The sequence below is a fragment of the Phoca vitulina genome, unplaced genomic scaffold (assembly GCF_004348235.1).
Source record: "Phoca vitulina isolate PV1807 unplaced genomic scaffold, GSC_HSeal_1.0 scaffold6, whole genome shotgun sequence".
Lineage (NCBI taxonomy): Eukaryota > Metazoa > Chordata > Mammalia > Carnivora > Phocidae > Phoca > Phoca vitulina.
Window position 1 is genome coordinate 385,682 of NW_022589709.1, and position 27,438 is coordinate 413,119.

The following is a 27,438-nucleotide window of genomic DNA, read 5'->3' on the forward strand; positions in this document are numbered from 1 at the left end:
TCATTAGTTTTAGATATAGTGTTCCATGATTCATTGTTTGTGCATAACACCCAGTGCTCCATGCAGAACGTGCCCTCCTCAATACCCATCACCAGGCTAACCCATCCTCCCACCCCCCTCCCCTCTAGAACCCTCAGTTTGTTTTTCAGAGTCCATCGTCTCTCATGGTTCTTCTCCCCCTCCGATTTCCCCCCCTTCATTCTTCCCCTCCTGCTACATTCTTCTTCTTCTTTTTTTCTTTCTTAACATATATTGCATTATTTGTTTCAGAGGTACAGATCTGAGATTCAACAGTCTTGCACAATTCACAGCGCTTACCAGAGCACGTACCCTCCCCAGTGTCCATCACCCAGTCACCCCATCCCTCCCACCCCACCCCCCACTCCAGCAACCCTCAGTTTGTTTCCTGAGATTAAGAATTCCTCATATCAGTGAGGTCATATGATACATGTCTTTCTCTGTTTGACTTATTTCAGCATAGCCCTTTTTAACTGTTTGTAGGAAGGTGGCACTTTGATTTTCCTTTTTGAACTCTTTCCTCTTAGCCTCAGATGTGAACTGCAGCATTAAGAAATAGCTAGCTCAGCAGCAGTTTAAGAGTGTTCATAGTATTTTTCTAAACCCTGTCTTGTAGGTTTCTCTAAACTTCTAATAGAGGCAAATTGTTGTGTCTGTGCAGAATAGGAACCACAAATCTTGACCACGTGGGTAGTTTGTGCACCACACTCTGGTGCCTAAGGAGGAGAGGCAGTGGAAATCCATGATGAGGATTGCCTGGAAGCCACAGCCACAATTCGGTCACTTTTGCTGAACTTAATCTTTTTTCTCCTACCTAACCATTTCTCCATTTCCTTTCTTGTTTTTACATTTAGTCTTAATTTTTGTGGTTTTAATTTTGAATGAAATTGTATAAAGATGTTTATTTCTTTGAAAAGAAAAAGTCATACTGGAGGGAGGAAGTAGAATTCTGTCAGGAGCCAGAGCAGCACTTGAGTCTCTTTCTCTTCCCCTCTGCTCCCCTCCCACTCCCCCCTCCACTTTCCCCTCTTCTCTCTGTCTTTCTCTTCTCCATCCCTGTGGTCCTGTCTCTCTGCTTCTCTTTGTATGTGGCCCAAACCTGACTGCCTCAACCCCTTCTCTTTCTCAAATGGCCCTAACCCACCATGTCTCAAGTCTAAATTCCAAGATCAAAGCTTCTGATTAGTTTAGTTGGCCAAAGGGTTGACTTCTTCCTGGGCCCCAGAACATAGAGGCACATCTCAAAAAAGGGAAAGGTAAGCTAAGCACATCACAACAAAGATTATTTACCACAAACTCAAAATGTACAAAAACAATGTAACATATCATGGTTGGACTCCCAAGTTCAGTTTACAATGCCTGTTTGATCCATATTATGACTTATTGACAATGAGCAAAAGGAAAATGTGAAATTTAAAATTACAGATTGAAATTACGTAATAGTGTTTCCCCTCTCCCTTCCAAGATTTTTAAATGGTTGCATAGTATTCTGAGTAAAGGTGTTCCATTTATCTTAAATAATGGTTTTATTATCAGATGTAGATTTTAGCATAGTATCTAAAAGAACAATCAATAATAATAACTAGAGGTTATTCAGTGATTACTACTGCCAGGCCCTGTGTTTTATACAATTTCCTTCAAGCCTCACAACAGTCCTATAGAACCGGTACTGTTAATTTCCCTATTTTAAAGATGAGGGGACTGAGGCACAGGGAGATTAAGTCATTTACAAAAGTTGCAAGGCTCGTTAGAGTCCATCAGGATTCAAATTCAGGAAATCTGACTTTTGAGACTGTACTCTGAACCTCTCTGCTACCCTGCCTTTCTCAGAGGCCTACAGTTCCGCTGAACCAGGATAATCTAAGTCCAGAATGGAATGTAAGTGATAGTTCTCTCTTCTTGGAAGTGTTCGAACAGTCTGCAATGCTGTTGTAAAGGAAATGAGGAAGTATAGTCATAGTCTCTGGATGCCAATCCATGGACCCTCGGCCTCAGAATCATCCAGGGAGCTAATTATATATCATAAATTCCAAAGTCCAAGTCCAGAGGTTCTTCACGAGGGCTAGGGTGGGACCCAGGAATCTGTTTTTTGTGTTTTGTTTTTGTTTTTGTTTTTGTTTTTAAGATTTTATTTTTTATTTATTTGACAGAGAGACACAGCGAGAGAGGGAACACAAGCAGGGGGAGTGGGAGAGGGAGAAGCAGGCTCCCGGCTGAGCAGGGAGCCCGATGCGGGGCTCGATCCCAGGACCCCGGGATCATAACCTGAGCCAAAGGCAGACGCTTAACGACTGAGCCACCCAGGCGCCCCCAGGAATCTGTATTTTTAACAAGCTCTCTGGATATTAGTAGTCAGCCTGGGCTTGGTAATCTTTTTATCCCCACTATTATATTCTAGGACAAGATGGTGAATGAAGACTTTGGGAGTTGGGGTTGACTCAAGGACTGCCTTTAGGCATTATGCCTCTTAAGTTCTCTGGAGATCTTTAGCATTGGCTGTCTCAATATAATAAGTGCTAGTAAATGCATGTCAGTTCGAATAATTACAATCCCTATTGCATAACATTCCTCAATTTACAAAGATATATCACATGCTTTATCAAATTTAAACTAATTTCCATGAGTAAATATTTATTGAACATGTGCTAGTTTTGAAGTATAGCAACAAAAAATATAGTCCCTGTGCTTCAGGAACTCCTAGGTGAGATGGGGTGGACTGCCTAGCAGTACAGAGCGGCACATACCAGAGCCAGTGAGTAGTGTAATGGTGACAGCTACAGGAGTTCAGGGAAAAGCCAGCCTGCATCCAGGTATACTCTGGACCACGTGGGAGGGAGAGCCAGGACTTGAGAGGAGACTCGGGGAAGCTGCATGAAGGAACTCCACACAGCAGCTACACTGCCAGGACCCCGCTTGCCCCACAGCCCTCTCATGTGGAGGCTGTTTATTCTTCCAAAGCTCCTGCGTCTCAGCAGGGACGGAGAGTCCATTTTTTTTTCTATTTCCAGGGTCTTCTCCTCTAGCTGCCTTGATCCTGGGGGGGGACATTCCCTTTCCTACAGGTGATCTGTCCCACTCTTGAGCCTCCACATTCTTTGACCTCTTCTTGTTGGACGACTGTCTCCTACACTCATTTCGGCCTCCCACTCCAGTTCCCAAAGTTCACCTCCAGATTTGCTGTTGGCCCAGACTGCTCCTCTCCAGAATCAGGAATCAGACCCAGCACTCTGGCCACCCCTTCTCATTACCACAACTTGTAGCTCTTTTTCCTGAACACCTCCTAACCAGTGATCCCTCTGCTTTTTCCTCTGTCCCTTTACTAGGACACTTCTATTCCATTCTCAATTCCTATTTATCCCTCAAGTACTGTTGCACATCTCACTTTCTCAAGGTGGCTCTCTGTGACACATTTAGCTCCCCACATTGGGTACTACCATAGCATCCTGTACTTTACCTTGGGCAGCATTTACCGTATTTTGCATATGTTTAGTTAGCGTCTGTGTCTTTTCCCAGACTTAGCTCCATGAAGGCAGAGACGGTGTCCTTATACAATAGGTTGGCACATAGAAAGTGCTCAGTAGATACAGGTGAATAGATGAAAATGTATACCTCTAGTCTAAAATTGTGGTTCTGGGGTTCCTGGGTGGTTCAGTCAGTTAAGCATCCAAGTCTTGATTTCAGTCAGGTCATGATCTCAGGGTCGTGAGATTGAGCCCGGCTTTGGGCTGAGTGTGGAGCCTGCTTGAGATTCTCTCTCCCTCTCCCTCTGCCCTCCCCTGCCTGCATGCGTGCTCTCTCTCTAAAATGAAATGAAATGAAATAATAAAATTGTGGTTCTGACTCGGTGGAATAGGTAGGGAATAAAAGGATGATGGCAGGATAAGAAATGAGGTGGTATTAGAATAAAGTAGAGTTGTGGGTGATTTATTTGCTTTATTTTTGTTTTCCTGACAGAGAGGGGCCTCCAGCTCAGAGCCTTTAGCAGATAGCAGTTAATAATATTGCTTTGTTTTCATCGTATTTCTGTGTACAGTTACTTTTATTTTACAGATGTAATGTAGACTTTCCTTTTGAAATAAATGTATGAAAGTAAAATAATGAGTTGACTTAAAGAAAAAGCAAAAAAAAAAATCATGCCAATAGAAGAAATGAATAAAATTGGGAAAATGCTGACTTGGATACAGCCACAGGAACTCATTATCAAAATCCTAGGGAAGGCCTGGAGCACTTTTTCAGCACAGTCATTTCCTCTCACGATTGGGAAGCAGTAGTCTAGAATAAAGGTCAAAAGTTTTGTCCACCAATTATATATATTGTACTGAAAAAGAACTTGGGAGCTTACACATGTCAAGCTCCAAGCATGGTGCCTGGCTTATGGCAGTCATTTACTAAGTGTTCTTTCCATTGTTTTCACTCACCACTCTTGCCCAATAGAGACCAGGGTTCTCCTACTAACATAAAGTTTAATTTAAAGGAGCAAGTCACTGTAAAGTGAATGAGTTAGATCATTTCTGAAATCCCCTCCAGTGCCCAATTTCTTTGTTTCCTGTAGTGTCATTTTAATTGGGTTTGGGGAAGAAATAGAAATAAACACATGTGTTCAATCTACTATGTATAACAAAGTCTGAAGTCTTTTGTTTTACTCTAAATGGTCCATTCTTATATTTTAAAGATATAGCAAGATACAGAAAATTATTATCATTCAACCATCCTTTCAAGGGCTAATGAAAATTAAATGACATTTACAGCTTACTGTGATTCAGACTTTGAGGGGTTTAATGGCTAAATACAATGATCCATTGCTTTTTTATGTTCTGTGATCAAGCAGCCTTTGCCTAAGTACAAAGGAGAGTCATTTCCAAAACTAATTATTTTGGGCCTTTATAGGAAATAAAGCTAGGCATTTCATCCTGTCTTTTATAGAAATGGAAGTTGAAATTTTTCTTTGAGAGTCATTGATTTAAAAGAGGAATCAAATTACCAGGAAGATGATCATAATCACATAAACTCTCAGGCTGGGCTTTTTGTTTGTTGTTTGTGGTATTTTATTTGTCCGGCACTCTTTCCCTGTAGTTTATATTTGCATTTCTACTAACTAGACGTTGAAGATGTCAATTCCTCCCTGGATTTTGCAGACTTTGAGCTAAAATTTGGTATTTTCATGAACTCTTAAATATACTGTATTTTGTCTCTTGATACTAAAAAAACTGTTAAAGGAAAATTCTTTTGTCTAACATTCTTGCCCAAGAGGGAGGTTCTAAATTCTCAGGAGTCAATAACTGTTTATGTGTATGTAGTAGTGCAGTTTTCTTTCCGATATTAAAACAAACAGAGAACTACCTTAAGTATCCCTGCATTATTTAAAGCTAATATATTATGTACTTGGATTGCTCAAATTTTGAGCTCCATGGTTATGATCATGATGTATCAGTTGATTTACAGGTGCAGGTTGAAATAAAAGATCGTTAAGCTAAATATTTTAGCCTTCACTGGCTCCCTGTTGCATAAGATTTGTCAGAGTAAGATAGAATCCTAGTCTTTTAGAACTAGAAGACTCGTTAGAGAGGTCTCATCTAGTCTCTCATTTGACAGATGAGAAGAACGGCCAAGGGAGAATGCTACTCGCCAAGGTCTTACAGCTTGTTAGTAGCACAGCCAGGACCAGAATCTAGGTCTGCCTGCCATTTCCTAATTCAGTGCGCGTTCTGCTGTCTCTGTGTGAGATTTTTAGGTGGTGTTCTTTCTGTTTTGCTCCCTGATGTCAGCGCCAATTATTCTAATCAATTTCACATCTATTCATTTCTAGAACATAAGAGTTTCACCCCATTATGAGTCTTTATTGGTTAAACTTTATATCTGGCTTTCTTTTAGGTTGGTCTCCACTCACATCTTTTAATCTTGAAGATTTCAAAATACGCCTGAATCTCCCACTTTTTTGGAAAACTCCCAGTACCAAGCAATAAATTACCCACCGTGCTCTTGTTATAGAATAGAAGCTTTTGAGTTCTCCATATCTAAACAAGACTTCCTCCTGTTTTTCCATGAAGCCACATTGTTGCCTGTTCACTTTAGTGGTGAGTGTTACTGTGCCAGCTGCTTTTGTTTTGGAAGATGTAGGCTTCACCCAAATGGCCCCACTGGGAACAAATCGTAGTTCCTTCAATTCATCCTTTCCTCCAAGCTTTGAGCTCTCAGCAGGTTCCCACTCAGGGGACGATGTCATCATAGCCAAAGAGGGAACTAGTGTTTCACTCGAGTGTCTTCTCACAATCAACCACTATGAAGATGTCCATTGGTACAACTCAAAAGGACAGCACCTGGATGGCAGAGGCAGAGGTAACTATGCCAGCGTATAATTAATCAAGGTCACTAGTTTCCTGTTACTTCTGTCTCCTTGGTTTGATGGCATATGCATATGATCTTGAAGATCCCATCCCATCTCAGTGATGAGGTGCCAGCGGGAATAATTAAAACTTTTGAAAGGCCTGGAGTGTTAGAACTATGAGAAAAAGCAAAATAGTTACAATTACTCAACCAGAAGAAGAAAGAAAGAATAGTTATAAATTTAAAAGATGTTCACATGATGACAGAGAGCGATCATCTCTCCTGTTGGTGAGCTGGTTTCCTTCTTCACTGAAGGTAGATGACATCAGGGCTGCTGCAGACAGCTGTGCAGGCTGTGCACTGCACCGCCCCATTCACCTAGACTATAATGTGAATAATATAGCGTGATGGCCCTTTGTGAATACACGAGGAAGGGTTGTGGCTAGACTTACGTAGATTTGTCATAAATTTTAAAATTTTGTTTGGAAATGAGTCACTAAAAATTTTAGAGGAAATCCAGGATGGTTTTTAAAAGATTATAGCTCTGTGCATAAAACTTTAAGTCCCTCTGAGAATTAGAAGGGCACTGAGAAAGAGCTCTGTAAGTCCTTCCAGCTCAATTTTTTTCTATGCTATACCTCAATTTACTTAAAAACAGGAGAGCTTCTCTTGTACCTTTGCCTCTCAGTCTTAAAAATCACCCAGACATAATAATGCAACCAAGGTCCCCTTTTCGACAGTTTTTTATTTGATTTTGCTGTTTGTGAACCTGTGAACACATCTTAATCAGAATATTATTTCCCTAACTAATATTCTGCTAGAAAGATCTTTTTGAAGACTACTTATATTAAAGTACCTCAAAAAGAAATCACCATGAAAAATCAATGGGATAAAGATTAAATTCTGGGATACTCATAAGCTACACTTTCAGAAAAGGCCCTTCTTGTCTTTTTTGCTAGAAAGATAGTCTAACCTCTTGGAATAGAAAGGATATTGGTTATTCATATTAGAATGGAAAAGAGAAAAGGAGACAGATGATGTTTTCTTCTAAAGTATACACTAAACACTCTAACTTTGTATAAACTGAGTAACTGGCCACCAGGGGATTGAAGAGTTTAAATTGTTAGAAAGAACAGAATTTTTTTTTTTTTAAGATTTTATTTATTTATTTGACAGAGAGAGACACAGCGAGAGAGGGAACACAAGCAGGGGGAGTGGGAGAGGGAGAAGCAGGCTTCCCGCGGAGCAGGGAGCCTGATGTGGGGCTCGATCCCAGGACCCTGGGATCCTGACCTGAGCCGAAGGCAGACGCTTAACGACTGAGCCACCCAGGCGCCCCAAGAACAGAATATTTTTAATCAGCTTCTTAAGAATATAGATCTTTTGAGTCAGGATCTCTATAGTGCCCAGAATGTATATTTTGAACATGATTTAGGGTTTCACATTTGGATGCAGTGATCTAGAGTCTTATTTCCTTTGAGCTCTAGGATCCTAACCAAACACATCTGAGATCTGAATTATTCAATCGGTGTGATCGTTACAGACCGACCGCATCAACAAAGCTTAGGTTAGGATGAGACCAACCAAGTGGAATGGCAGTTTCATTTTCCTTTTTGCCTTCACTTTGAAAACCACTAACATCTATCATTGATGCTTTCAGTAGCAGCTCTGGAAAATTGTATTAAATTTTATGAATCTCCAGTGAGAGGAGTTTAAAGAGCCTGTCAGTTTAGTGTAAGGTTCATAAATCTTGAGCTATTATCAGCAAGTAAGCTAGAAAGTTTACATTGTGGTCGTAGTACAGTGGTTGATGAATGGAGTGTATGTACTTCATCATACTTTGGATTCATAGGATAGCCTTTTCATAGCTCCAAATTCATAGAACAGAAGCTTGTGGAATAATGAATATATTCCATAGCTATATATTTTCCTCTTTTTTTTTTTTTTTTTTACATTAGTGAAGTGATGTCTCTTAAATATAACTATAGCATTAAGTAAATTTTGATGACAATAAAAATGGGCATAATCCAGAGTCCTTACTAATTGATGTACCACTAAAATAATCCAGAACTATAGAATCTCAGGGATGAAAGAGATCTTGAAGATCTCTTAACTTCAAGATCTTAAGATAAGGCACTCAGGTGGTGCTTAAGAAGCAGTAGCCCAGCCTCCTCCAGGATAGTGCCTCTAGTCATTGGGACTCACGCCTACACCCCAGGTTAGCCCGTCCATCCCATCTTTGAATGGCTTTTGTAGTTAAAGTACAGGATACACTGAGAATTGACCACAAACAGAATTGTGTGGGCAGAGCCAAGTTACTAAAGGGTGTTGAATCAAGGTGGGTAGTTAGTCCGTAGGCTTTGCTTCTCATACTCTTAGATACTTTTGTGTACATGTTCCCTGAATGAAGATACCTTCATATACGGAAGACAGGCAGCATGTCTTAGGTTTAAAACAGAACCCAAAGATCCTTTAGGCATCTTAAGGGCAACTTTATTCTCTGTGCCAAGCAGTTTGTTTACCCTGACTTGTGACACATATCTTTTGGCTTGTGCTTCAGTTACTCTTGCCAGAAAATCAAGATACCATCAACAAACCTTTTCTAACAAAACAAATTAAATGTGTAAGCCATGCCAGATTAACCAGTTAGTGGTTGAAAAATGCACTAAATTGGTGGGGTGGTTTGTTTGTTTGTTTTTTTAACTTGTCTCTTGTTATCAAAAATAAATACAGTTATATAAAAAGAAGAAAATGTAAATCACTCAACCCATTACCCCAGAAATAACCATTGTTTGGTATTTCTGAGGCATTTCCTTCTAGTATATGAAAATGTATAGGTTAGAGGTTGTGGTGTACACGCACACACACACACACACACACACACACACTTCTTTTTTTTCTTTTTTAAGATTGGTCACTTAGCATTATATAGACATACCTGTCTCCCTGAAAGGCTTGTTATATCTAGCCTTGAAATGTAGCTATGGTAATCATTCACATCAGGAAGGAAGATCTTGATTCCCTTTTTAACTTCCAGGCTGTTTAAATTCCTACTCTGGACATAAAAGTCCTCTCTTACATGATTTAAACAAGTAGCAGAACCTAAGAGATGAGGTAAAGCACTCTGTCATGAAGAGGTGGCATATTTATGGTAAGGCAGTTGGCTTATTCAGTAATAATATTCTTTATGCTATATTTTTTTTTATTTCTGTTGGGTTATCAGGTGGAAAATGGTTGGTTTCTGATAACTTCCTGAATATCACCAGTGTGGTCTTTGATGACCGAGGGCTCTATACATGTTTCGTCAGCTCTCCAATTCGTGCCTCCTACTCTGTCACCCTGCGTGTTATCTTCACCTCAGGAGACATGAGTGTCTACTACATGATTGTTTGCCTGATTGCCTTTACAATCACCCTCATCTTGAATGTCACACGGCTGTGCATGATGAGCAGCCATCTTCGCAAGACTGAGAAGGCTATCAATGAGTTCTTCAGAACTGAAGGGGCTGAGAAACTTCAGAAGGCCTTTGAGATTGCAAAGCGCATCCCCATCATCACCTCAGCCAAGACTCTGGAGCTCGCCAAAGTCACACAATTTAAGACCATGGAGTTTGCTCGTTACATTGAAGAATTGGCAAGAAGCGTCCCTCTTCCGCCCCTTATTCTAAACTGTCGAGCCTTTGTTGAGGAGATGTTTGAGGCTGTGCGAGTGGACGACCCTGATGACATGGGAGAAAGAATTAAAGAGAGACCAGCCCTGAATGGTCAAGGTGGCATCTATGTCATTAACCCAGAGATGGGCCGGAGTAGTTCACCGGGAGGAGATTCGGATGATGGTTCTCTGAATGAACAAGGCCAGGAGATAGCAGTTCAGGTTTCTGTCCACCTTCAGTCAGAAACCAAAAGTATTGATACAGATTCTCAAGACAGCAGTCATTTTAGCCCAGCTGATGATATTGGATCTGCCGAATCAAACTCTTACTCCAGAGATGGGACGTTGGAAAGCCGTCAGCTGTGAGCTAGGCCAGTACCTAAAAAAAAAGCTCTCACAAAAGGAGCCTGTTTCATGCAGGAAATAACATTTTTACCAAAAGATAACTGGGGGTTTCCCCTTTGTTAATATTAAGCACATCAGAATGTGAATTATTGCCAAAATCTTTGTAAAAATTCAGTGTTTTTCATACCTGATATTTCTCAGCTTGATTAAATGACACACGTTAAGATTTAAAGGAGCTTGAGAGGTAAGCATAATGGACAAAGTACCACACTGAGTTCCATGGCTTCTCTTTTGGTCATGGTTCTTCCAATGGTTAGGGCTGACACTTATCCTGGGGCCTCAGTTTTCGCACCAGTAAAATGGGGGATTTGCATTAGATGATATCTAAAGTCATTTCTAGCCCTGTAACTTACCTGTCCCCTTTAAACCACCAGAATCATTAGCACATCTTGAAGTAAACCCTTCCCTAGACTTTAAGTCCCTTTTTATGGAAAGGATAAAGCTGAAACTTTATTTTGTGATTTAGATTCCCATACCAATGCCATAGTGCATAGAGGTATGGGTGTTTTCCAGATGTTTTGCCATGTGGAATGTGCAATTACATGTGCTAGGTTGGGTCTCTTTGGTGTAGCCAATGTCTGTATTGTTATACAGATATCAGGGAGCTAACTGCTCATTAATAAACTACTTTCCGTGAGTAAATTGGTCCTTTTGGGGGATAGATCATGTCTTTTTGACTTACTGGAGTATCATTTAGTTCATTGAGCTGGCAGTGATTTCCCAACTGAGCTCCAAAAGTGAGCAATTTGTTCTTAAGGAATAGTGTCTTCAGTGCTTTTAGAATAAGAAACAATGTCAAATCATCTCTCTCTGGCAAATCATGGATTTTTGACATTTCTGTTAATAGAATTTCTCAGGCTTTCCCTTTTTGAAAGTACTGGACTCTGTAAGAGGGTTCTGTGTTTGGGATCCCATTCCAGGGGGAAACTCAGAGCTGGGTTCGTCTTTAGATTTCTGTCAACACTCTTGCCCTCCTTGATTGTTAATATGGTGCTAAAGGCTGCATGCCTCCTTATCTCGTTTATTTTGTATATATTTTGTTGTTGAGGTTTTTATTTTTGTGTACTTCAGATATAGAATTCTGAGCTAGGGCTGCTTTTGTGGTCTTCCTTAGAAGCACTAACCTGAAATAAGATTAGATAATGGTGTGTGGTATATATGAATATATTAAATATATAGGCACAGATACAGGTACCAGTTCATAGATAGATATACACACACAAATGATCTAGATAGAAAGAGGGAGAAAAATTATGGGTGATGCCACCTGATTCAGCTGTGTATAATGAGCACTTGAGACAGTATTTCTTGCCTGGCTGAGGCCTGATATAGAATTGTAAATACTCTTCAGAATAATTTCTTCAGCTACAGGAAGCTTGGTGTCATATGATTTTTAAGAACTTGGCAGTTGAGCTCCATTTGGTTCTTCGTGTTTCTTCATTTGGCTTCTGATTATTGAAGCATTACTTGAACTAGAGGTTCCTGAGGGAAATGTTCACAAGAGGTTTTACCAGGATTTTAATTTAAGGTTTCAAATGGAGGAAGGCAAGGAAATAGAGTGCATAACCAGATAGAGCTCACACCTCCCTTTGTCCAGGCTTATCACAAGTAATACATCTCTTCTGGATAGCATGAATGAATCAGTGTGCAGTTTTATCAGATGGCATTATGGATAAAGAGGATAATGCTGCCTTTTCTGTCTCTCAGGCTGTTTCCATGGAAACCTCCAGAGCCAAACAAAAGCTACCAATCATTTAACCAAAGCTTGCCTTGGCTCATGGACCTGCGTGTCTTTAAGGAATAATGTTTTCATACAGTTGGCTATGAGAGCAAGGGCTCTTCACCATACCCTAGATTATAGAACACTTTTTCCCTTCCCAGGCTGTTTCTCTTGAAAAATTAAAAATGCTAAAAATCTCTTGTCTGAGGTCTGTTTCCTGACCATCCCTCAGATCTTTAGGTAGTACCTCCAACCCGGTCCCAGTGTAGTGAGTTTAGGGTCATTTCTTAGAATGTAGCTTCTCACATTAAAGGATATGGATTTATCCCACATGTTCTCACAATGGACATGCATGTTTGGAACCTTAAGGTAGACCTATTTAACGTCAGAGTCCTGGGAAATGGGACTTTGGAAAAATACAAGAACTAATGAAAAAAAACTAAGTTTACACAATACTGTATAACTATAGGCTACTTCAGTGTGTCACCTTTAGAAACATAATGGTGACTTAATTTGGTGGCCAAAATAACTGGATTACTCTGGATATTCCAGATTATGGTGCCAGTGATAATTACAGTAGCCAAAATTTAATTGGAGTTGGTGTTATTTTCTAAAGCTAGTTTCCCAGAGGAAGAAAACCACACATTATTATTTTCTGTATCTAACCAAATACTCTTCATATATAATTGTCTCATGTTATGTTTTTGTAAAATCCTTAACCTTTTGAACTTAAACTACAGTTGAAAAGTCTTTTGACAGTAACTGTGGTGTAATTAATCTTTTAAAGTTTCACTGGATTTTATAGTTAGTAAAAATGCCTTTACTCAGCAAATGTGTTTAAGTAGTCCTGTCATCTCATATGTAAATTTTGTATTGTGACTTAATGAACCTTATTGTCCTTATGAAATGAAATGGTGGCTTTGTGAAATAAATTTACCAAAAATAGATATGTAAACATTTTATAGATTCCTTGCCAGCTGAAACCAGGACAGGCATCTTTTGAACTGATACCCAACTTGAGTTTTAGGTAGTTTGATAAGCCTATCCTCAAAGTCGCATCTGTTCTGATAGTTAAATTTTTGATTCAGGACCAGTGAGCATTTGTAGTTCTCCCAACTACCTTGATATAAATACCGTAGGAGTTGCTGATCTGAAACAGTTGTGAGAAGGTTCCTGGCTTCTTTGCCTCACTTAACATGCATTTTGAAGTCAAAGCACGCTGCTTTCTGTTTGGTCCTCCAGCCTCAGTGAAGCCCTTGGTGCATTCCTCTCCACGCCCTGCACGTAGTTTCACCCTAGATCAGACTCTGTCTCGCGGGTCCCAGGGTGGCCAGAGCACAGCCGGCCGTGGGTGCCCGCCTTGTCTCCTCACACCAGCACTTAGAACACAAGTAGATCCTAGCTCCTGAGTCACCGGTAAGAGAACACAATCTTGTCTCATCTACTCCAGGAATTTGGAAAATGCTCAGCTTTATACATAAACTCCTAGGTTCTCAACACATTTCATAAAAGTAAGTGTTATTTGGTATGGTTCAGATGACATTTAAATGGTCACCATTTTAATGAATACTTACATTATGATTTTGTCCTTTCTTTTTAAAAAAAGTGATGCTTGAATATATTTATTAAATGTTCAATTGACTATATTTCATTTGTCTGAAATCTTTTATTGAGTATATATTCATTTTTATGTGTGATGGAATTTGATGTTAACGATTTTAAACAGGAGTAAATTTGATTCAACTTAAATTCTTCCATAGCTACGCATTTTAATTTTACAAATATTTGATAAGCATCTATATGTTTTTGGTGCTATGGGCCATACTAAGATGGATGTCTTGCCCACAGTTACCATGAGGATGCAGTTAGCAGACCCAAGTGCAGCAGTTTTTCACTTCTGAGGTAAAGCATTCCTGGCAAAGGCCTAAAGAGGATTTAGCACATGTTTTGGAAAACACAATTAGTATATAAAGTCTGATGAGACTTGACATGTGGGAGGGGTACCTGTGGTACAAGCAAATGCCTGCAGTCCCATGGGACTGAAGGGTGATGCTGGAAAAGCACAGGAGCTCAGGAGACAGGCAAACGGAACAGGTAACCGTACAACGCATCACCTAAATACCACAGTTGCATTTGGCTGCATGCCATAGAAAACCAGTTGTGGTGACTTACCCAAATAAGACGTTTATTTTTCTCAAATAATGAGTCCAGAGGAAGCCAGTCCCAGGCTGGTGCGGGGCTCAAATCCAGCATCAAGGACTCAGGCTGCTTCTAGATTCCTCTGCACCCGTAGGATGTGGCTTTCGTCCACATGGTCACAAAGTGTCCTGGATTGGGTTCCTCCAGGAGTGCCTGAGACAAGGATTCATCTGTAAGTAGTTTATTTGGAAGGTGATCCCAAGAAGATAGGCGAGTAAGGAAGTGAGACAGGGAAAAGGAAGCCAAATCCAGGGCGCATTAATGAGTGGGTTACTGCTTTGGGCAACTGCTGTTCAGTCCCATTGGGGACCTCAGGGAGCTCTGTCTGCTCCCAGTATACGTAGCTCATGCCTCAGAGGTCTCACCTGAAGGCCAAGGAGCTCAGATGTTTATGCACCAACTCCCCCCTGTCACTGAGGGCTGCCCCCAAGTTCACTAACTCTGGCACTTTCAACCTGCCACACGTAGGCTAGCCTGATCCTATAACCGGCAAAAGCTCTCCGAGTCACAGGAGCATTCAGGAAGGAAGCCTGTGTTGAATACAGGAATGGTGAGTGTCGGGGGGTCATGGGCCGAACACTGATAACACCTGCCACACGAGACAACTGCACCTTCAGCATCATGGCTACATTCCAGGCAGGGACAAGGGTGGAAGGTCAAAGGGCAAAGACACATAGCATCTGAGTCTTCCTTTTTATCAAGAAGATAGCCTTCCTGAAGCCTCACTTGACTCCTGTCACTCCACTGCCAGAGCTGGATTACATGGCCACCTGCTGTCGCTGTAAGAAAGCCTGGGGAGAGGAGTGTGTGTATTTTTTAACTGGGCACATTGCCTTAAAGGGTTCTATTATGAAGGAAGTAGGGATAGAATGGAAGTTGTAGGCAACTGGTAATGTGCAACAAGGTCATCTTCACACGAATTAACAGGAGCAGAATAGGGTCCTATAGGGGATAAAGTTGCAAGCCATGTTCCTTGAAGATACTCACATGCATTGACAAAGCAAGAATCAGAAACAATAAATCTTAGTCTAAATCTTGAAGCCGAGACACCTGGGTGGCTCAGTGGGTGAAGCATCTGCCTTTAGCTCGGGTCATGATCTCAGGGTCCTGGGATCGAGTCCAGCATCAGGCTCCTTGCTTAGCAGGGAGCCTGCTGCTCCCTCTGCTTGTGCACTCTCTCTCTCTCTGACAAATAAATAATAATAAGAAGAAGATAAATCTTGAAGCCATCACTTATGTTGTCTCCAATATACATGGCTCAAATAGCAGACAGATAAGTTCTAGGATTCTGCTGGGACATAACTGTCTTACCTTAAACTAGTTATTCATTAACAGATGTTGATTGACCACCTGCTATATGCCAGGTGCTTCCAGGGGCCAGGGACTCCGCAGTGGTAGTGACTGATGGTGGCATCTTTAATCAGGGTCAGAGAACCCTCTCCAAAGAAGGCATTGGGCTGAGACCCACCTGATGAGGGCCCAGACATTCAAAGTTTAGGGGAAGAGGCACTCCAGGCAAAGGAATAAGCAAAGACAAAGCTCCTAGGGGACAAGATTGGCCTGCTGGAGGAAAGAGAAGAAATAGGCCTGTGTGGCTGGTGAGGTGAGAGGGAGAAGTAGGCAGGGACCAGAAATCTGGTTAAAAGACTTCAAAGCTTGTTTTGGCTGACCCCAGAAATGCATTTTTTTAATGAAGAAATGCTAGAAGTACCTAATTTGGAAGAGGAGATTTACATATTTAGGGAGGAAAGTTTGATCATTCAATAGCACCATTTTGTCCTGAAGTCATCTGCTGCTAAAGAAACAATTGTGCTAATTTTCTTTAAGGAATTAAACTCCTTCAGAGTTCCTTAAATTCCAGTCATGTTCTTGAGTGTTCATGTTTTCACTGGAACCTATTGATTAGGAAATATATATGTAAATATACATATGTCACTCCATCTGCCTGGAAGATCTGCGGCTACTGCCAGTGCGTTTATTCTTCCTGACAGTTGGGAACTCTGCTTTGCCTCCTGCTCAGCTGTGCGAAAGGGAGGACTCAAGTGCCCTGAGTGATGATAGATCAGCCTTCAAGGGGCCTCCTTCCACTAGAAGAGCCACCCCCTGGGAAATAGTTTGTCCCGAAGCAGAAGGGAAGTTAATCAGAAATACCCTCTGTGCAGCAGTTTTGCCGTGTGAATTTCTTTGCTCTTTCAGAAGCCACCGGCAGACAGTCGGACCCTGCTGAGGCTGCTCCACTCGAGCCCCATGACTCCTTGAGCACCACAGGCCATGCCTATTCAATTTTCCAACAAATGTTTGCTGCACACACACTAGGGATGCTACCACAAGCAAAATCAGAGGTGATCTGTGCTCTTGGGAACTTACAACCTTATGGGAAGACAGAGCCTATTCAAATAGTTACACAGAGGGTATATAATTAAAAACTGAGAAGTGTGCTAGAAAACAATTCAGTGAGAGCCTAGAACAAAGATGCCTGATCTAATCAGAGGTCAGAGAAGAATTCCCTAAAGAAGGGACACTTGAAGCAATAGGCACTGCTTGAGAACTTATTATGTTCCTATCCCTGAGCAAGAAACTATGGATTTAAGTCATGGATCCCACTTAGAAGGAATTTATAGATCCGTGGAAAAGGTAAGATATTTCCACAGTAAACCACCTGAAAGAGACAGTGTGTCATCAAGTGCTAAATGGATTAGCACTAGATAATAAATGCAGAAGAGCTAAAGATGATGGTAGCAGACCATCTTAAATCATTTAGCATCTTTGCCTCAACTTACCTCCTTCCCTGATGTAGGTTGAAGGTTTTATACTACTTGTCTCTCCTTAAACACAAAGGCAGTGGTTAAGATAAATGAGAAGGCTGAAGGCTTTACCACTTATTATGAGAAAAATATTGGAGTGTATCGGCAAGGAGCCATTTGAAAGTGGCAATGACAGCCTAATGGAGAAAGAAATTCATTTGTTTTATTACCCGTGAACCTCCTGGGGACTGCGTAAGATGGGGGATAAAGAAATGTACCCATTCGTAATATGAAAATTCATAAATACAGCTTACATTAATTCAAAGTAGAGTAATACTTTGTTTATCTGGCATCAATAGGTATTTTGCTAAGTGTTTTGTTTTTTTTGGATAGTTAATGTTCCCATTATAAGTAGACTTTTTTCAGTTTGACTGTTTTAATGGAAATAATTTTCAAATGAATTTTAGTACTACTTTCTCTGACAGCACACTAAACAGAGCCTTTTTTGTCACTAACTTGGGGACCTCATTATAAACTTATATTATTACATTTGGGTATCAGATAGTGCTACACTCTGAAATCACAGAAATGTAGAACTATTATGCTTTCTGAGATCTCTTGTGTGTATTGCCAGGGTTTTTCTCTCTTCTCTCATTGATTTAATCAACAAGTAGGGTAATTAGCACCAGCAGGCTGGTTACTGAGAACTCTACCCAGAGTGATAAGCAAGAGAAATGTGGTCCCTGCCTTCCTGGAGCCCACAGTCTGCTGGGGAAGATTACAGTGAACAAGTAAGTACGAGTATGACAGGACTCTCAAAGGCCTCCCCAAAGAAATGGCCTTTAAGCTGATTCTTACAAACAAGTTGCTCAGGGGAAGAGTGTTCCTGGAACATGGGGAGGCTTGTGTAGGGGCTGTGAACCCTAAGAGCCAAGGTGCATTTGAGCAGATGAAAGAAGACCAGCATGGCTTCTGAGAGCTGCAGAGTCAGAGGGGCCAGACCGTAGACCCCACCTCCCCAACGGCCAGGCTAGGAATCTGAGTCTTCATTCTAAAAACAACTTAAGTGGTTTTAAAGAGAGGAGTAACACGGTCAGCATTATACCTCAAAATGTGTGTTATAAGAAAATTAAGTACCCGCTAAACCCATGTGTGCTTTCACACATATTTTTGGTTTGGACAAAATTAAAATAGGTGTGCCACAGTCATCCACCTTCCACAAACTATGGAATTGACAGGTGGTGTTCGGGTCACAGACAGTGCAAAAATCAAGAAGAGGATATTCAGGTTTGGAAAATACAGGTTTCAGAAAGGAACCTCATTATTGGAGGCCTGTTACAATATTGTTCATGTAAGAGCCCAGTTTAATTCAGTTCAACATTGCCTGAACCGTCTGCTTTAAGGAGAAGTTTGTTAGGGTGGATGAACATGCACTAGGAACAGAGGCCCGCCTGGCTTTGGGGGAGTCTCTTCCCCTCTGGACCTCAGTTTCCTCTCCTCAGAATAAGATGCCTATGGGGCCCTCCACTTTCAGCAATGCTGAGAGGCACCTAGCTTAGCGGGCAGGAGGCTCAAAGGGGTCTCCACCACCTACTTACCAAGCAACCTTAAGTTACTTCTTTGAACACCACTTTACCTATTTGTGAAAACCCTACCTCACTGGAGAGTTGTGAGGGCTAAAACAGTGGGCACAGAGAAAGCAGTCAGGAAGTATTAAGATCACTCTAATCGTATAGCTTAATATCTGATGGCTAACACATTAGCCCAATAAAACAGGAGAAAGAATAAGTGAATGTTTCCTTCAGGAAAAAAAGAGGCCCCTTATGAATTAAGAACTCATGCTACATATTATATTTTTCTGTATTCTTTTGAGACTTAGTAACATTTTGGGAAGCATCTTGCACCATCCATCTGTCCAACATTTGTGCTCTGGAATATCATTCCTCTAACAGCTTGGCCAACTCTGTTTTGCATGTGTTCGGTGCTGCTATCCCTGTTCTATCTATTCTGAGCATGTTATTAACCTGAGCTTGCATGTATCAGTATAAGTTCTGCTAAGACCCAACATTGTCTTAATTTCTGAGCATCCCTGCAGAATTATGCTTGCATGGTTTCTTTGTGCTCTCTTTGCAGCTCCCAAGGGTGTTAATAACAAGTCACATAACCTCTATTTTTCTTATTATTTTTAAATAACTGGGTTTTAAATGGTAAGTTAATACATGCATATTATTTTAAAATATGAACAGTATAAAAGGTTTTTAGGTTAAAAATAAAATAGAAGGTTTTAGGTTTAAAAAAAAACACAATCTTTTCTTTGTTTCCCACACCCTGCTTCCTGGTTATACTCCCTATATATTAGCAGTAATTTATACATTCTTCCAGAAGTGTTCTCCCTTCCTCCCTTCCTTTCTATGTATATTCTACATAATTATCTTCAGTTTACACAAATAAGATTATACTCTCCTTCTTTCCCACCTTCCTATATGTATCTTATATCATTGTATTTATTTTACCCAAATGGAACCATACCAAATGGAACTGTTCAGACCCTATATCTTGGACATTTTCCTGTAGGAGTGCCTATCGATCTGCCTCATTCTTTTGAGTGGCTTTCTGGCATTCCATTAATGGGATGTACCCTTTAACTAACTCTTGCTGATGGGCATTTTAGATGGTTCCAATCTTTTGCTCTTATAAATACTTCTGTAACAAATATCTCTGGACATATATCTTTGCACACTTGAGGGACTTTATCTGTAAAATAAGTTCTTAGACGTTTTAAAACTCAGCATAGCATCCTCCAATATGTTCGCAAAGCCATAAGCCTGTCACTGCTAATGTCAGGCCTCCGAAAAGAGCTCCTTCCATGGAGTGGCTATCTTATTGGACAACATAGGTACAATCAATACCTTGAAAGGGATCATTAATCTTTATGGTGAATATAGGTGATAACATAGCAAAGTCCTTAACATATCTCCGGCACCCCATAGTTACCTGATAGATGGTGGCTATCGGTCATGTTGCCTTTATCCCTGTGAACAACCAGTCAAGAATTTATCCCCAAGGCCTGAGGCCAATGTAACTAGAGTCAATGGGTTGGCACAATATTAGGAAACTTTAGGTGGCATTGTTTTCAGGATACTCAGCCCTTTATTTAAGAGGAATGTCTGGTGGGACAGGAAAAGTCCTTTTCAGGTAGTAAAGGAAAACCTACAAAGCATTATGCCTCAATATTAGAAATTTTCTCTGGCTAGTTCTCCAAGAAGACTTGACATTTTCAACAACAAAAATCAATCCATCGTGGGTCGGTGTTAATCTGAACACTGGGAGAAAAGGAATTGACAATTTAGAAGAAGCAGTGTTGGTTCCAAACTTGGCAAGTCATGAGAACATGATTTGAAGGAACCCTGAGCCAGAAATTCATTCGTTCATTCAACCAAAGAATATTTGTACCCTGTTAGGTACCAGGCAGAGCTCCAGGTTACAGAGGGTACAATGTGAACCAAACAGATATGAGGCCTGCATTTAGAGAGCCATGTGATCCTGGAGAAACCTCTTGCCCTCCTTGGACTTTACCTTTTCACATCTTTCAAATAAGCTGCCTGACCTGCATTACCTTACAAGCGTACTACCACGTTCTGACCACTGGGTCTTGTATTAGTTTCCTTGGGCTACCAGAGCAAATTGCCCCAAATGTGGTGGTTTTAAAACAAAAGGAATTTATTCCCTCACAGTTCCAGAAGCCAGAAGTCTGAAATCACGGTCTCAGCAAGGTCATACTCTTGAGGCTTCTACAGAAGGATCTTTCCTCACCTTTTCTAGGCTTCTGGTCTTGCCAGCAATCCTTGGGTGTTCCTGGACTTGTAGCTGTATCACTCGAATCTCTGAGCCCATGCTCATATGGCATTCTCCCTGAGGGTCTGTCTGTGTCTCTGTTTTCTCTTATACAGACCACTGTCACTGCAGTAGGGCCACCCCCCCCCCCAATCCAGTATGACTCATCTGTAACTTTGCTGTTATGCCTGCAAAGACCCATTTCCAAATCAGGTCCTTTCTAAGGTAGCGGACACTGAGCTGGACAGGTCAGGCAGCCTGCAGAGGTCATGCAGAGAGGCACCCTCTGTGAGGATGAGGCAGGGAGTACAGCTGAGCATCAAGGCTGGCGGCAAAGGAAGGGAGCACGTTTAACGGAATCGAAGAGACTGTGCCTTGCGGACAGGTACCACAGGACGAGCACACAGCCAGACTGAACGCCCAGGATGTTCCAGCAGTAAATAGTTCTGTGCAACAGCAACACTGTGCTGGGAGTGGCAGAGTAAAGAGTAAGATATCCAGAAACCTCTGTCAGTTATAACTAGGAAACTTTATAACAGTGCTTTCGTCGTGCTTTTATTGACTATTGGTTTCTTTGGGACAGTTCTGAGTCATTTCATCTCTTCTAGCTGAGCACCAAAACTTCAAGCCTTTAGAAGGGTGTCCCACATGCGGGGAGCCTGACAGCTAGGCTTTAGAGCAGGGGTCAAAGGCTCTAGCCCTGGAAGCGACTCCAGGACGCAAGCTCTGCTCTCCCATCATACTGGCTGTGTGTCTTTGGGGAACATTAGTTCATTCCTCAGCACTCAAGCTCTGTTGTCTATAAACTGGGGATAATAATAGAACCTCCTCTAGGATTGTGGAGAGGAGGAAATGTTGTAAGGAAAATAATTCATGTGCAACATTAAACACAGTGCCAGGAGCATTAAAATGTGCTTAATAAATGTTTGTTGTTATTAAAATATCTATTAATTTCTCCCTGTGCTGGAAGATCTTTCGTAACAAAGGTAGAAACATGTTGTTATTTCTCTAATATCAAAGGGGGGAGGGGTCTTTCTTGACCCTGTTCTCCTCCAACACCCTCCCTTTACAGCAACATCTTGCAGAAGACTTATTTATCCTCTGTGTCTCCAGCTCCTCTCCTCCCATTCTACAAACAGGCCTTCACCCTCGCCCAGCCCCTCCACTGACATTGTTCCCAGTCCCTGTGGCCCCCCTGACCTAGATGCTGCTAAGTCCGGCAGTCTTCATGCTGCGTGACGGGTCAGCAGTGACCATGGACCATTCTCTCCTTCTTGAAGTACTTTCTCACTTGGGTTCCTGGGACACCACGGGCTCTTGGTTCTCTCCCTACTTCCTTCCTTCCCACATCAAAGTGCCCCTAGGGCTTCCTCAGCCTTCTCTTTTCTTATCTACATTCCCTCCCTAAGTATCATCCAGCCAAATGGCTTTCAACCTCATTTATCACTGACAACGTACAAACTTGGATATCCAGCCTGGCCATCGCCCTGGAGCCTATTCAGCATCTCCATTTCACTCTCAAACAGATATGTCAAACTTAACATGTTCAAAATCAAACTCCTGATTCCCCTGCCTGGGAGACCTGTCCCTCACGCAGTCCTTCCCCCACAGTATCAAATGGAAACCACATCATTCCATCTGCTCAGGGGGAAAACCTGGGAGTCATCCTGACTTTTCACTTTCTCTGGCACCCCGCATCGAACCCATCAGAAAATCCCGGTAGTACTGACTGCGGAGTATATCCGGGATCTATCCACTTCTCACCACCTCCGCCGCGGCCACTCCGATCCAAGCTGTTAGAGCAGTAGCCTCCCAACTGAGCTTCCTGCTTCCTCCCTTGACCCCCTTCGGCCCATTCTCCAGCCAGGAGCCAGTGACCTCACGCTTGGCTGCACCTTAGAGTTACCTGGAGAGTTTTAGAAATTTCATTGCCCAGCCCATATCTCAGACTCATTAAATCGGAATCTCAAGCATGTTTTTATTAAAATCATATCATGGCATACCTCCGCCCCAGACTTCCAACAGCTTCTCATCTCAGAGTGAAAGGCAAAGTTTTCCACCCTGACAAAGCCATGGCTTCTAAGGCCCCAAATCAGTGGTTTTCAGACCGCCGCTGCGGCAGACTCAGCAGGAGGGCTTGTTGGAACCCACTCGCGGAGTTCCGCGCTCAGCAGGTAATTTGCATGTGGAACCAGCTCCCACGTGACACTGAAGCCAGGCTGGGGACCCATGCCTTATGCCACCTGGCCCCACAGCTTCTCAGACAGCATCTCCTGCTGCTCTTCTCGCAGCACACCTGGCCTCCTTGTCCCTGAAACAAGCCGGTGCCCCTTCACTCAAGGACTTTCATTCCTGCCCTTTCACCCAGCTGGGCGCCCCTCCCCATCTCTCTCAGGTCCTTCTTAGAGGTCACCTCACCAGTGAGGCTTTTCTGACCACCTTCTTGAAAAGTGTTACCCTCCTCGCTCTCACGACCCGACCCCTCTTCCCGGCTTAATTTTTCAGCAGTTCTGAACATCCAGCATCTAGGTGCACATACATGTATGTATATTTTCTGCCTCCCCATTACATTAAAGTGTAATGAGTGAAAGGGTTTTGTTTTGTTCACTAGTGTGAACCTGTGGCTGGCACACAGTCAGTCTCAAAGATGAACAGAAAGACTGAAGAAAACCCGGAAACTTAGCGGGAAACCGGACAAAAGTGCCTGTAGTTCTGTTGATGGACACAAGAGGCCGCTGTTAGGTCGCAGAATGGACTGGAAGGCTCACAGAAGCCCTTCCTCCCGCAGCGGCCCTTCTAATACCGTCCTGAGTGGGAAACAGCAGACCCGCACCAGGGTAACCAAGCAGACCCAGCTGGGACGTCGCAACGGTATTATCTCCTAAAGCCACGTGGCCAACACCAAGCCAAGTGGCTCCTGGAGATCAGCTACAGCCCGTACCCAGGAAGCTTTGGGAAGGGAACACATCAGGGTGGGCGCATTTCCACAAGTCCCCCGTGGAGGTTGATAGTCACCAGCTCCTGGGGAAGGGCTGAGGGGAAGGACTTCACCCGGTGCAAGTAGACGTAACCCAGGGTCGGAATTAGATCGAGTGGGTAGTCACTCCCAGTCCAAGTCCAGAAACCAAATTTCCAAAAATTTCCCCAGGGGGCTAGGTGATGTCCCTTTCTCAATCTGGGATGTTCCAAGGCCTACTCTCTCCCCTTTCCTCATTAATGTAGCCATCTATCTGTCCACTTACAGAAACACCTGAAGGGTCCAAGAGAAGCCATTTTCATTCTCTGTGACACAGATTAAAGCTCTGGGCTTGGGAATTAAAAACAAAACCAAAAGAGGCCTCTGTCCCACCTCCAACTGTGGCGACTTTTCTTACCTGCACAGTGGTCAGCACCTCCACGTTCCCTACCTCACGGATGAGTCATGCTGATGAAATCTGGTGAAAGCTCCTGGTGAACCAGACCCATGTCAGGTTGGGTTTTCTGATGATGGTGGGAGCGACTTCTTAGCTTTCATAAATGGCACTTGAAACCAGCAGGGATTTATCAGAAGACATCCCCCCCCCACCCCCCGCAGCTGTAGAAGTCAGGGGAGCCACCGTTTGATTTGCATACTATTTAAGAATAACATGAATTATAATAATGACTAAAAAGAATGGAGCCTTCGCTATGGGCCTGTAAACCCATTTCATTCTTGAAATGAAAGTTCATTTCATCCTCACAACACATCTGTCGTTGATGAGATCAGGACTATTCTAATCCCCCCCTGGCACAGGTAAGGAAGCTAAGGCTCGGAGAGATTAAGTAACTTGCCCCAAGTAACAGGCTAATAAATGAGATTGGGACCCTGACAGCCTGCCCCCTTCCCCCTTCTCCTGCACCAAAATCTGTAGAGTGAGCTAGAGGGATCGTGAAATCTGGCTCCTTCATAAAATGGTAGCACGATGTCGGGGCCCAGCCTTGGGCCGTAAGGTCACACAGATCTGGTGTGCATCCCAGCTCTTCTACATCTGAGCTGTATAAACTCGGGCAAATGATTTCTCTTCTCTAAGCTGTCGTTTCTTGCTGTGTAAAATGAAGATAGTATTTCCCTGGGAGGGTTGTTGTGAGCACTAAATGAGATTATACATAAAGCACGGAGCCAGCTCCTGTCAGAGGAGATGTCCATTTCATATTAATAGTCCACCCCTAATTCCTCATTAAAGATGACAAAAACCCAAAGCACCAAGAAGCTAAATCTTAGCTGACATTACCCAGCGTGTCCTTTTAGACGTTGTGGTCAGTCCTTGGGCCATCTCCAGATAAGATTTTATCTTTGCTGCAGTTGGTAGTCAAAGATCTCAACTATTTTCCTAGTCTTCTCTTAGGCAATTCCTGATCTCCGCCCCACCCCCAAGGTGGGACCCTGGGAGGTAGAACCCATTTGCCCAGCCTCACTCCCCTCTTGCTGGCCCTACTTTCCTGCCCCCTCTTCAGAGATAAAAAAAAAAAAAATTGAACTAGGAGAGGTGAAAAGCCAAGAGATTGGGAGGTCACCAAGAGAATGAAGGCAGGAAGGGACACTGTAGGGGGGAGGCCACTGGCTTGGGCCACACCTACACTCCAGTCAAGAGCCTTTTAGCTCTAAGCCACCGACTTAGACACAGGGAGATTCACTTAGTGACAGAGTCTAGAACCTCGTCTGGTAAGGAGAGCTGAAAAAGACGTCAGAGATTATTTCATTTTCAGCCAAGCTTCATGGTTGGTCGATGAGGCGTCCCAGGGCAATTAACTTGCCTGGAGTCTCCTGTGAGCAGAGCCTACCCAGCACCCCAGGGTCCTGGCTCCCCAGCCTCTTTGCCTTGTACCACTTTGACTCCTGTGACCTCACCATTCTCTGCAGGGTGGTTGCCCTGGAGCATGGCCTGGTCAAGGCGGCAGAGGTGGGCTCGACCCTCCTAGTGCCAACTTTTCAGCACTTAGGCCCCAAAGCCTTTTTCACTGCCTCCTGGCTGCCAGGAACCCCACGCCAGGGTAACCTCCTCAGGCAAAAACCCATGTCCTGAAGCTTCCCCTCTGCCCATTTCTCTGTCACAATTACCTTTCCTGCATCCCAGCCGCTGTCAAATTCAGAAGGAGATCTGATGTGCAGTAAGTTCCCACGTGTTTGTAACTGATAATGAGCTCAAACAGTTCTAGGCTTGTTTATTTTTAAAACTGATATCCTAGAGCAATGAAACTTTTACCCAAAGGGATAAGGCCCTTATGGTAGAATTCTGGGAATTCTGTTGCAGACAGTTCTCGTCAGCATTGCCCCCACCTGATAATAGCCTTGAGTCCGAGGTACGTGTGGTTTCAAGCAATAGCCTGATAATGGTCTGGTCTCTTTTCTGGATCTAAGAAATGCCTTGGTCTTCTTATCGTACCAAATCTGAAGTCATTTATCTCCATTTCCTGGGACTGCTCTTTTAATCCATCTCTCCCTCTCACCCAGCGCCTGCAGTCAGAGTGTGAAAGGAAGTAGGGGGCTGGTGCCGGCTCCTCATTGACTACTTCTTGTTGCAACCCCTGAGGCAATTAAACTCACCCCTTCCGAAAAATCTCAAGTACCCCATCCCAAATGCTTCACTTCCACAGGACTTTGCCCCTTTCCTAAAATGCTTCCTGAGATCAATAGAAGTGTTAATTGTTAATACAAATGGTGGTACCGGCTGCAGTAGATTCTTCATGTCATGGTGATTCAGGGGTCCCAGGGGATGGGGAGCACCCAGGCGCCAAGAGCTGGGATCACCACACATCCCTGTGTCTGCCCCTGTCCTGGCATTAACAGTGACTTTCATCCTCAAAAGTGTTCTGGGCCAGCAGCATCTGGGTGGCTCAGTCCGTGAAGCATCCGACTCTTGATCTCAGCTCCGAGCTTGATCTCAGGGTTGTGAATTCAAACCCCCCGTGTTGGGCTCCACGCTGGTGATAGAGCCTACTTAAAAAAAAAAAGAAAGAAAGAAAGAAAAGAAAAGAAGGAAGGAAGAAAGAAAGAAAGAAGAAAGAAAGAAAGAAAGAGAAAAAGAAAGAAAGAAAGAAAGAAGAAAGAAAGAAAGAAAGAAGAAAGAAAGAAAGAAAGAAAGAAAGAAAGAAAGAAAGAAAGAAAGAAAGAAAGAAAGAAAGAAAGAAAGAAAGAAAGAAAGAAAAAGTCTTCTGGGCTGAACAATAAACCCCATCAAGAGCATGGGTTTGGGAGTGAATTTGACCTGTATTCAAACCACAGCCTGTTTCTTAGTAGCTGACTGACTTTAGACAAGTTACTTAAAGTCTAGGGCATCAGTTTCCAAATGTGCTGAAAGAGGATACCGTTAGCCCCCAGTGCATAGGATTCTTTGGAAGGACTGGTCTTGCACAGGTGCCAGGCACATAGAGAGTGCAACATGCGTTAGCTCTGTTTCTAGGATTATAGGACATCCATGTGCATCCTCCTCATTTGTGGACCCCTTTAAGGAGTATTTTGCCCTGAAAAAAACTTGTAACCAGACAGACTAGCACTCAAATCCCAGCAACACTACTTCTAGCTCT

General features: G+C 42.7%; 1 protein-coding gene across 3 annotated transcripts in view; it reads left to right on the forward strand.

The window, feature by feature from the left end:
* Positions 1-13,747, forward strand: part of MFAP3 (microfibril associated protein 3) — an 18,617-nt gene extending 4,870 nt beyond the window's left edge. The window contains exons 2-3 of one of the 3 annotated variants that reach the window (XM_032403573.1): positions 5,890-6,354; positions 9,566-13,747. In XM_032403573.1, the coding sequence (XP_032259464.1) occupies positions 6,060-6,354; positions 9,566-10,359 (1,089 nt within the window). In that variant the 5' untranslated portion in view covers positions 5,890-6,059 and the 3' untranslated portion in view covers positions 10,360-13,747. Of the gene's footprint in view, positions 1-5,889; positions 6,355-6,380; positions 6,631-9,565 lie in introns of those variants that run through there. The other 2 variants (XM_032403574.1, XM_032403575.1) reach the window with 2 other exon arrangements.
* Positions 13,748-27,438: the final 13,691 nt, after the last annotated feature.